The sequence below is a fragment of the Cryptomeria japonica genome, chromosome 7 (genome assembly GCF_030272615.1).
Source record: "Cryptomeria japonica chromosome 7, Sugi_1.0, whole genome shotgun sequence".
Lineage (NCBI taxonomy): Eukaryota > Viridiplantae > Streptophyta > Pinopsida > Cupressales > Cupressaceae > Cryptomeria > Cryptomeria japonica.
The window spans coordinates 242,662,672-242,675,462 of NC_081411.1; the positions used below are offsets into that span (position 1 = coordinate 242,662,672).

Consider the following 12,791-nt stretch of genomic DNA (forward strand, 5'->3'; position numbering starts at 1 on the left):
TTCTATAATTCTCTTTTATATACTAGTAAATTTAAAGATTTTGAAAAAAAATAAAATTTCCAAACCATTCTACACATGTTTACATAAATACACAACTAGTGATGTTAGAGCACTCCGACACAAAGACAATGCACATCAATTAAAAAAAATCGTATTATTGTTGAAAGTGTGATTTTAGTTTTTCTTTTCAATTTTGATTATGATGTTTCCGAACCATGATGAAATAACACATTATACCATTGTTTTCAATTTAAACCTATCCTTACCTCAATTTTAAATCAATATATACAGAGAAAATAAAGGGACTGTGTAGGTATTGAAAAGGGAAAGAGACAGTTCAAATGGAGGCTGCGTGGAAGTTAAAGGAGAAAATAAAAGAATGAATGGATATAAAAGAAAGAGGACCAACGTTAGCAGTGGGGAAGGGATCGTTTGCAAATTGAATGCCATACACCAAATGTGGGAAAAAGAAGAGAGGGCAGCACAATTGAAGAGAGGGGATTTTAGTAGTGGCAAAGATGACTAGAAGGGAAGATTAGAAGGGGCAAAGTTGATGAAGGGTTAGCATGAAAATAATAACGTGGTTATTGAAATTTTGAAAATGGATTGGGACACTAAGGGAGAGGATGAACACAGAAGGTATCCTGGGAAACTCGGGAAGGAAAGAGGAGTTCTAATGCTGGAATTCGGTAAAAGAAAAGAAAATTAATATTACAGAAGGTTAGGATTATACGATAGCAAGGTAGCAAAGAATTGCAGAGGCATGGTACAGTGGATTGTAATGATATTATATATAGAAAAGCCCTAGCATGTTCAATAAAGTTTGAAAGACTTCATTTTGTTAATTTATTTGTATATTGTGTTTAAAGTTTTTTTTTATTAGCTTCAATATCTTTCAGCTTGATAAGGCTTAGATTGTTTTTCTTCTTCAACTAGTAATCAATCATTGAAATAATTCTTAGAAGGAAAGCTCTTGTTGTTCAAAGAGACAAAGAAGACCCGCAATTTCCAATCTACATTCTTCATTGTTCAAAGTTTTTACCATTTCATAGTTGGATTATAATTTTAAGATTTGCATAGTAGTATTACCTTATTGAAGGCCTCCTTATTGCACTCATCTATTTCTAAAAATATTCCAAAATTTACTTTTTTAAATAAATGAACTCTTTCAAACTAAATGCTACTATGTATAACCTCCCGTAAAAAAATACCTTCTTAAACCATGTGCCACCAACACCCAGGCCATCCTACTTATTGAACATAGTTTCAATCAACTCAAGTACCACACTAGCACCCACAAGACTAAAGCTTGAACAACACTCCCTTCTATTCTTACGAGCAATCTTTAAAAAAAAAACTTATGTGAGAGAAAATAAATGATATACATTTTAAAAATAAAATATTAACCAGAATCAAAGATACGACATAGTGACAAGGAGACATAACAAAAGATAGAAACACATGTAGGCCAATAATAGTATTAATCAATAAGAGGGAAGAAAGAAGCATGACTATGGAGGTGAATCTTCATCTTCCCTAGCCACCAACTCTCTACTTAAGAAACAATTATTTGAAAAGGCACCTTAATTATATCTAAATTTTTAAAAATAATAAATGAGAAGAAATAAATAAATCATTATTTTATAGAAATTATTGACCACTTAAATTATGTAATCCGTATTTTAAATGTAGGATCTTAATTTGATGGTTATATGATTGTATTTGAAAAAAAAAAACTATTAAATAAAATTAAAACTGTAAAACAATTATATCACGGGAAAGAAAATTGTTTAGAAAGACTATCAAAATTTATATTAAATTATGCTAAAACAAATAAATAAATATATAGATATTTATTTCAATATTAAGACAAAAATCTTCTACACTTCCAAATTTTCTATTTAGGGGCTAGAATGATTTTTTGCCCCGTAATCTTCTCTCTTAATGGGAACTTCTTATGGATCTTCCTTCCATGAAACATGAAACTTGCTTCTAGTGCCACCCAGAGAAGAATGAACATATTTAATGTCATTGTAACTACTGATGTTTTACCTTCATCATGATTGGGGGTAGGAATGGGGGGTGGAATAACCACCTGGTTGCTGTCGAGGGTGGGAAGATGTTGAGGACTATCTGTAGAGGTCAGTTCAACATTAATGCTTTGTACCCTTATCAAAGTGGATGCGCTTATCTGTAAGTGAAGCATTCTACGCATATCATCTATTTTCTTGCTATGTTCTTGAAGCTGTTGTGCATCCAAGAAAGCTCTGAACACCCTTTAATTGAGCCAATCAAATGAAAAGAAGTCATAATATGTGTAAAGAAAAATTCTTGAGTGAACAAAGACAAACATAATGCTTTTACCCAAAAAATCAAACACTAGATAGTTGTCCCTTACAAAACTAATCCTCATAGTAGAGAATTGTAAATTTAAATATTAATATTGCACCTTTTATTTATTTTCCTTTTCTTCTGCGAACAACATAAGATGGCTCCTTGCACTATTAAATCTATAGATTCATTCAATTGAGTATGTAACTGCATTTTTAAATCAGGAAGCTTTTGAAGTTGGAGGACTACTTTGGACAAATCATTCATTAATTTCAAAAGTTTTAAACACTCATCTCTATTATTTTCGATGGTGCATACAATTTTTAAAGCTGCAGCCACCATTAAGAAACCCACTGCAACCCAATGAACATTGCCAATAGCATACAACACCCTAATGCTTGTTTGGTGTTTATTTCTAGAATATTTTTTCATCTGCAAAATCAATAAAAAAATTTAAAACAAATAATTACCAACAATATATAAAATACAAAAATTAAAATTGAAATTAAATTAGTCCTTTATACTAAAGATAAAGTATAATTTAATAACTTATTTTTAAACATAACAAAAAATTAAATATTAGAACAAATTAATATTAAAATTTAAAATATATTATTTAGAAGTAATTTACAATAATATATTATAGTTTTGATATGTTATTAGAATCAACATGCATTTTTAACATTTAATTAGTTATTTAAAAAATATTGAATCAATTAGAAGTTAGTATTTTTTTGGGGGGTGTGTAGTCTTTTGTGACGTACTTATTACTTTATATTAAATAAATCTTTGTACTATAATAAAATTAGATTTTCCTAGAATCTATATGTACATTTTGAAAATGTGAAAATTATTTTATGACAATTTGATTGAGCAAAACAATTTGGCCTAAGGTATCCACTAAGATGATCCAATTTTTAAGACAATTTGTTAACTTCTAACCTGGAATGATGATTTTTTTGAAGTACATGTGAAAATATGAATACAACACCACACTTCAAATTAATAATACTAAACTTTATAATTATAATTTTGTATAAGATTTTTTTAAATTTATATTTCCATTTTTTAATATTTTTTAAAATCATAGTTTGTTTTTAATAATTTTGAAAGGTGTGCATCATATTTGAGTGATTATTTTGAAGGGTGCCATGAGTAGTCTTGATTGCAAAAATGTGCTTAGTTTTATGTTTGTGTTGAAGTTATTGAAAGAAAAATTTAGAGCCTCAGTCATCCTTGACCACACATACTTGACCATCTACTCTATACAAATTCTCAAGATAAATTAGAGGTATAATGAATTATTTTATTTCATTCATTAATTATAAGAAATTCAGATTTATCTTTATTGCAATGATTCTTGAAAACTTTTCAAAAATTTGAAACAAATAATCTACACATGAATTTGAGACATACACTCCTCTACAATTAAAGAAAACCAATTTTTTTTATTAGTAAAATAAGACAACTAAACAATAACTTGCTAGAGATGTATTATGAAAGGGGAACGCCCTATGCCTAATTATAGTGTGGATGAAAATTCCCCCACAAATTTCAGTCCATATTGACGATGACGACAATACGAAAATGGGTAGAGGAAGAAATATCTAAATGACGCTCTGCGTACCTCATCGGCAATTTGTTTTACATTTGTCGACACCTCATCTGCCAAATTACAAGCCACTGCTGCACAGAGGAGCACACCCCACTTATCTGGGGGCAGATTCTTTTTTCGCTGCAAATAAATATATGACCGTTGTGGTTTAGCAACAAAAGTATGGTAATGTTATCAGATTTTTTCAATATGTAATTTTTATCATTAATGTTTCAAATCATATTCTTTGATTCATCATAAGATAAATAAGAATTTCAAGAAAATTTTCGCGATTTATCATTAGAATGAACAAGAATTTCAAAAAAAAATTCTTGATAATGAATTAAGGAATGTGATTCGAAATGATAAAAATTATACACGCAATAAAATTTAAAAGTGATAAGTAAAAAATTTGATAAACTCAAACGAAATCAATAAAAGGTAAGGTATGGTTTCTACCAGCTGATCCTCGTAATGAAGAAGAAAAACATCAATTTGCGTGACTAATCGGCCAAGATCAAAGTCTGGCTTATCTGCATTTGTGTTCAGAATTTTATCAATGAGTTGGGAAGGCGTTTCAGATGACAGTGTGGAAGACATTGAAAGCATGAAAGGAATTGCAGGAGATGAAACTGCTTCGATTTGGAGAAAAAATTTGTAAGTATTTAAGAGAAGAGAGCAAGGGAATAAATGAATACCCACCTACCAGGAAAGCTTATTCACCACTCTATTCTCCGTAAGTAACGTAGTTAATGAGGAAAGCACATTAGAGCGAAGTATGAGAGACATTCCGTTGCTTTAATCCGTGCAAGGAATGTAAAGCGAGCCCAATGGAGAAAGCAAACTTGTTTTGGTTTGTGAGGTATATGAAGTTTAATAGAATGGATCAATTATGAAAGCCATTATATACAATTAAGTTATGAATAATCCTTACTTAAGGATGACATTATTTATTAGTCTTATGATTAAAGATAAATGTTAATTGATGTAAATATTGAAATTAACATATTTGGAATTTGTAAGTGGTGTACATAGTCATGTATCTAGATTACAATTATATATTTTTCTCTTACATTGTGATAGGTTGACTTTGGGGACATGGTTTTAAGTTATGATTATAGATGTGTTTGTGAACTAAACACTCAACTTGTGATGATATCTAAAATAACATTAGAAAATTGACCAGTATTGTAATAGGTTTAGTCACTTGTCATGAAATATCTTTATGCACTAAGAATGAAGACAAAGAGGAGCACCCAAGTTTGGATGTGCAACTATGACACTTATGATATAACATGTAAAAAGAGCCTAGAAGACCAAGACCAAGAGGGTATTAGGATTCATGCCTCGACCATTTTGGTTTCATACCTCCTTTTTCCTTGCTTATGGTTTTCCATAACCATGTGATGAGTTATAGTTTGTTTTTCTCCTATATATTGGTGCTTGGAGTTGGAGTTGGAGTTGTATATGGTTGCTTTGTAGATATTATTATGTTGCAAGAATTACTTTAGAATTATTTGTTGGTAATACTCTTAAAAGAGGCGTAGCCTCCTCTTTGTATTGTAATTTTGGTTTTGTTGAATGGTATAATTCATTGTGATTTTGAAGTGTGAGGCTTTTTCTCTTGAAAGGGTTTTCCGCATATTAACCCTCATGTTGTGGGATATTGCTTTATGTAAATTTTTTATGTTTCTCTTTCTTGTAATTGTAAATTTTGTCATATTTGCACTATAATTTCCTTTTAGATTAGTGTGGGAAGCATTTCTACATACTTTGATTACTTTCATTTGGCATTAAAGGTTGATCACCTTGATTCTAGATATTGGGTGGAGTCTTTTTAATTATTTTCGATTGAGTGGGAGCTTGCATAGTAGGAGTTTGATCTTATTATAGGAAGGTATGACAAACACATTGAGAATAGAATCTACAAAGTTCTCAAGCACAAACTTTTAGTTTTGAAATCTCAAGATAGGGGATATGCTTGCAGATGAAGATCAATGTAATGCAATACCTAGAAACATATTAACTTAATGAAACACTTGAAGAATTGAAAGATCTTGTTAGAATTTGTTTGGTAGATTTACTATTATTAAATGTTCACAAAGACACTATCACAATAAATATTTCAAAGAATTTGGAAGAGATTTATTAGGATAAATCCTTGGTGAGTTAACTCTTCATGAGAAAGAAGTTATATACCCTCAAGATGGAGGATGGTGGATCTATTACTCACCATACATGAATGCCTTCAATATGATAGTTACCCAGCCAAACCCTATGGTATAAAAATATTGAGGGGGATCATTACATGTGTTTACTTTGATCTTTCCTAGATTCATGAGACTACCATGTTCTAACTGTTGAAAGCACTACCAATATATGATGGAAGAATTTTGAATCTACTAAGCAGCTCTAATATTCATGGCAAACAAAACAATGGCAAGAAGAAGAATAAGATGTAAGACAAGTCTAGATCCAAATCCTTTTGTAATTCCAAGGAATGTAAGGCTAGCCCAATGGAGAAATTCTAACTGGAAAAGCACGCTAGTAAGCAAAACTTGTTTTGGTTTGTGAGGTATATGAAGTTTAATAGAATGGATCAATTATGAAATCTATTATATACAATTAAGTTATGAGTAATTCTTACTTAAGGATGACATTAATTATTAGTCTTATGATTAAAGATAAATAATTGATGTAAATATTGAAATTAACATATTTTAGAATTTGTAAGTGGTCTACATAGTCATGTATCGAGATTACTGTTGAACACTATATTTGAAATAAAAAAAATCTTCCTATAGGCGTGAAAACTAAGAGATTATCGGCCAAAATACCATATCTAGCATCTCAAAAGGAATTTCACCGAAAGAATACTTTCATCGAAATAGAGCATGACGTGTAAAACACTACGTAAAGATGTCTTCGACGAAGTATCACTTTCGATAAATGAAGGAAGCCGCTCATCGACACTCCAGTTTCATCGAAAAGTGAAAAGCAAAAAGCAAAAAGCAAAAAGTGAAGTCGACGAGATACAACTACCGAAGAAACTTAAAAGGCATTCATCGAAAAGAAAATCTCATCGATAACATTATATCGAACAAAAACAGAGGGGTTTTATCGACAAAAGAGCATCAAGATCAAGACTTTCAAAGAAGATGATTATATTCATCATTTAGGAATTCTTAATCTCTTTTTACTTAAGTTTGTTAGGAATATTCAAATTAACAATTAGTATTTTGAAAAGACACGTCTTTTCATAAATAGCTTTTGCTCTCATATATATATGAGAGAGGTTTTTGTAACATGATAACAAGAAATACATAGGAACAAGATAGCAATGTATGATAGCCTGTAAGTTTTCTGTTATAGAAATTTTGATGGAATACATGCTATGATCAGTTGTTTTTCTTTGCGTATGTGTTGTGGATTATTTCATTTTGTTTTGGCAGTCGCTGGTGATATTGTCTAAAGAGATAAGGTTATTCATATTCTTGGAATGAAATTTATGTTGTATGTTATAAGGTTGAAATAAGAGTTCTACTTGCAAATTATAATTGTTCTTCGCAGGGCTTACTTGAGTGGTCCCTTAAAGGTAGGGTTAAATTCATTCAAGCAACTTATGATATAAGCATTCAATTGATCTCAAAAGAAATAATAACCGACAGGTCCAAAAAGGGGTGGGTTAAAAAACTATCTCACAAGTTCGCACAGTAAGTCCTAAAGAAAATCTAATGACTCTGTAGCCCAAACAACGAAGAAGGCACTGGTTATTTACAGATTACACTTATCACCATATTCATCATATGTTATTTTAAAGCAACAGGAGTAAATAAGTAGGAAACATAGATCGATTAGCTTCTACAACAACAATCTTGAACTCATCTGCTATATCTCCATCCTAGGAACTTATGCCATTTTGAGATAGGAGGAAACCAGATCAGGACACTTAAATCTGCTATAAAAAGCACCGGTCATTAAAGACAACTGGTGAATAGGTATACCCACCTAGGTCCTGCAGAGCCTAAAGTGAGAGAGTTAGTAACCAAATAGGTTCACTCTATAAGTTGGCCAAGTCAATTGGAGGGTTTGATCATAGGAGTTGGCATTTCCTTAGAACCTATCCAATCTGTTGATTTGAGACCCAACAGATTGGCGACTCTGCTGGGGAAGAATTATTAAGACTCTGTTGTGGGAGAAAACTCAAAAGAAAGAAAAACTTTCCTCTTAAGAAGAGAGGTGGCGACTCAAAGATAAAAAAAAAGGGAGGAATATCTATGCACGGAACGAGATCAGTCAGAAAAGGACAATCTTTATCCCAGTTAGATTTCTCTCAATGAAAGAACAAAAACAAAGAACCCATGAATGAATTCATGAAAGAACGGTACAATCAGTGTAAACATGAAAGCAACCAACATTCACCCTTAAGAGAACAAGATAAAGCAACTACTTCAAGCCCAGTAAATGAGGATTTGGTTGCAGCATATAAAGCTCAGAAGGGGCGATATCAAATTCCCCCTGGTTTCGAAAATCATGAAGCACGATCCAGACAAAACACATCGCCTTCATTGGGATCAGGTATGGCAGATCCTGCAGATAGATTTATAGATTTAACTAGACAAATGATGGAGGCAGCTGCTGAGATGAGAGATTCAGGAAGGACTCAGGAATGTTTGGAGCTATGTGCTAAATTAGGCATAAATGTTGGTGAAGATGACTTTGATAAAGATGTAAACAATTACAGAAAAAAATGTGCTCAGGGAGTAAGTCAAACAAAGAATAATAATTTTAAGGCTTATGAGAACCCCTTGTTTGGTAACAAAAGGGATGATCATGTGCAATCAAGTGCACCACCAGCCCAGCCAAATTCACATAAAAACTTTGCTGCTCATAGTCAGTTCCCGCCTCCTGGTCAATTTTATAACCAACATCCACCCCCTGATCAATTTCAATATCAATACCAGAATCAATACCCTTTTCCTTATCAGAATCAAATGCCCTTATATGGTAACATGAACCAAAACTTTGGGAATCCTCATGGGGGGCATGGGCTAATAAATATGGAACAAATGAGGTAGTTTGATTTCTCGGGAATGATGGTGTACCCATATCCTATCCCGAATGAAATCAGGACTGCAATACCAAGATTCACTGGAAGCAATGCAATTTCAAGGGAGACTCATTGTAAGGCCTTTGATGCAGTAATAGAGGATTTTGGTTTGCCACATGAAGATGTTAAGATCAGGTTATTCATGCAGTCATTAACAGAAGATGCAAGAGATTGGTTTAGAACGTTGCCTGATGCATCCATTAGAAGTCTCGCAGAGTTCAAAAGCTTATTCCTTGAACAGTATCGAGACCATAATAGCCCTGAGTTTGCTTTGTATGAGATCATTAGCATCAAAAAGGAACAAAATGAATCGGTGGTAGATTTTAACAAAAGATTTAACAGAGTTCTAAACAAAATCCCCAATAGGATGAAGCCAGTACCTGAGGTAAGCATTCTATATTACATCAATGCTTATGATAGTAAAACAAACTATGAGTTGAGAACTAGAAATCCCAGGGACCTCCGGGATGTTATGAAAGATGCCATTGTTATAGAAAATAACAGGAAGGCTGCTGGTAAAGTGGGAAAAAGAGAAGATGCCAGGTTGTACAATCCTAAAGCACCCAAGGCTAATAAAGATGAGGATAAGCTTGACAAAGTTTTGAATGCCCTAAAAGATTTATCTGTAAGGGTAAACAAAACAGAGAAGCAACAATATTATCGTCCTGAGAGGCCCAGATTGCATGACATGCCCTATAACACTACCTGGAAAGATGGAAAACTAGTAGACAGGAATCACATAGATAACTAGCAAATTCCAGATCCATTGAAAAGAACAGTAAACTATACTCAAGATGATGACATGTGGTGTTATGCTTGCAATATGCCACATGCTCCCTCTTTGTGTGCTGTAGAAAAAGGATTGCAGGAGGAAGAGAATGGTTATGAAGAACATATGGGTGACCCAACTGTTAACATGATATCCTTTGCAGAAGAAGGCGGATCATATTCCATGAACATTGATCAATGCTCTGTGTTACCTGTAACCACCAACATAAATGAAAGTGTTAAGCTCAGAATCCCCACTGAAGAAGAAAAGAGAAGAATTACGACTTATGCCGTTGCACAAGCAAAAAGAACTTATGATTTGAGGAATAGGGTGATGAATCCAAAGCAAAGAAAACTCACTAGTCTTTTTATAAAAGAAAATGATGAAGCTCCCAAGCAAACAAATAAAGCAGCTAAAACTAAGGAAGATGAACCAAAGATTAATACAAGGGGTCCTGATGTTCAAAAAGAAGATATAACAAAAATTCCTTTGGCACAACACTCCACTTCATTTGATATTTCAAATGCATTAATGCAATTAAAAGTCTTTGTTCCCTTAATGGAAATAATGAAGTTTCCTGAATACAGAGAAAAGACTCTTGAGATAATTTCAGGTGTCCAGAAGGAAAAGGTGAACGAATAGAAACAAGAGGTTCCAAAAGGTAATAATAATGACAAATAATGAACAAATGGCCCCAGTTATATCTCTAGGGTCCACCATAACCAAAAACCCAACACAAGTAGACTCATTTTATCTCACTTTGGTGGTAAACAATAAGAAAGTAAAGAATTGTATGATCGACTCAGGAGCAACCATAAATGTTATGCCTGTTGGAGTGATGAAAGAGCTTGGACTGGAAGTTGATACTACCTTTGGGAAATGTTATGCCATGGACAACAGGTCGGTCCCGGTGGTTGGCATCATGAAGGATGTAGAATTCAAGTTGGCAGCCTGTCCTGAAGCATCGTACAAAACAGATATTACAGTGGTGGATGTCCCTCCAAACTATGGAATGTTGCTATCTAGGCAATGGTCGAACATGATTGGAGGGTATGTGCAGTTAGATTTATCATATGCTACGATTCCAATAAATGGGCAGGAGATAAAAATTGATAGGGAACCCTGGTCCACATATATCATAGAAGACATGGAGGAGTCAGCAAATCAAAAATGTTTCTTGCAAGTTGATATGGACAAGTTCCAAGTGCAACTGACAAAACCTAAGGTTGATGAGTGGATCCCCATTGAATTAGGTTTAGTTAGGAAGAATGATCAAGTATGGAAAATGTTCTTTGATGGGTCTTGTAGCAAGGAAGGGAGTGGGGCTGGAATCCTATTTATCTCACCCACAGGGGAAACTTACAAATATTCTTTCAAATTGTTATTTGAGTGCACAAATAACATTGCGGAATATGAAGCCTTACTCACTGGTCTTAATATAGCAGTTAAACATGGAATTAGATTACTCAGTGTGTTTGGTGACTCAGAGTTAATAGTCTCACAAGTAAAGGAGAAGTATTCTTCAAAGCACTTAAGACTGAAATAGTATAGAAATGCTGTTTGATACACTATAGAACTTTTTGATGCTTTCCAGATAAACTGGATCGACAGATCAAAGAACATCATGGTAGACTTTTTGGCCAGTATTGCACTAAAAGATAATCATATAACATTAACCGGGATATCTGAAGTAGAGATGAAAGTAAGACCATCAGTTCCTGACAACCTATATAATTGGCAAGTGTTTCATGATGATACAGACCTACTAAAATTCTTACAGTGTGTTGATCACTATCAGACTCGGGCAATAAATTTCAGTGACTTCGTGGAAAAGATTGAAGGTAAGGAAACTTTATTTGGAGATGAAATCATACAACTGAAGTCAAATAAATTACCAAGAGGCTTAGTAGCATTGGAAAGGGCTTTCAATGCTCAGGATGTGATTGAGACTAAAGGATCAGCTGTTAAAGAAAGTGATGTGGAACAAGTCAATTTGGGAAGTGAAGAAACTCCTAGAAATGTTTTCATTGGGAAAAGGCTAACTCCTGCCATGAGGCAACAATTGATGACATTACTAAGAAGATATAAACACGTGTTTGCATGGTCTTATGAAGATCTCAAAGCCTATAGAGAAGATCTTTTTCAGCATGAGATACCGCTTCAGCCATAAGCTAAACCATTCAAACAAAAGCAGAGACCTATTAATCCAACATTGTTACCAAAAATGAGGGAAGAGATCATAAAAATGAAAGATGCAGGAATTATTGAACCCTGCAGATATTCCACATGGGTCTCTAACTTAGTACCGGTCAGAAAGAAGAATGGGGATATTAGATTGTGTGTGGACTTTAGAAACTTAAACATATCATCTCTAAAAGACAATTACCCATTGCCAAATATGGACAACATGCTGCAGAAAGTGACAGGGTGTGAGTTATTATCTATGATGGATGGGTTTTCAGGTTATAATCAGGTGAAAGTTAAAGAAATTGAAAAGTATAAAACAACCTTTACAACTCCGTGGGGCACTTATGTATATGCACGAATGCCATTTGGATTGACTAATGCTGGTGCCACATTTCAGAGAGCAATGGATGTGGCTTTTGCAGAGCTGATTGATGTAATCATGGTGGTATACCAAGATGATTTAACTGCATACTCAAAAAGGGCTGATGATCATTGTGAGCACCTTGAGAAGATATTCAAAAAAGCCTTAGAGTATGGGATTTCCTTGAATCCTAAAAAATGCCATTTTGGTGTCGAAGAAGGAAAGTTACTTGGACACATAGTATCCAAGGAAGGGGTGAGAATTGACCCTAAAAGGGTGGCAGCTATCAATGAGGTTCCCATTCCTCGAACTATCAAGGCCATTCAATCATTCTTGGGACAAATAAATTTTGTGAGAAGGTTTATTCTAAATTTTGCACACATAATAAAACCTATAGTAAAGACGTTAAAGAAAGGAGTCCAAATTGATTGGACTAAGG

General features: G+C 33.5%; 1 protein-coding gene across 1 annotated transcript; it reads right to left on the reverse strand.

The window, feature by feature from the left end:
• Positions 1-1,825: 1,825 nt before the first annotated feature.
• LOC131051484 (uncharacterized) lies at positions 1,826-4,555 on the reverse strand. The gene is made up of 4 exons (XM_059209115.1): positions 4,385-4,555; positions 3,959-4,066; positions 2,650-2,763; positions 1,826-2,276 (listed from the first exon to the last, which is right to left on the reverse strand). Exons 1-4 carry the CDS (start codon positions 4,532-4,534, stop codon positions 2,232-2,234), a joined length of 417 nt encoding a protein of 138 aa, XP_059065098.1. The 5' UTR covers positions 4,535-4,555; the 3' UTR covers positions 1,826-2,231.
• Positions 4,556-12,791: the final 8,236 nt, after the last annotated feature.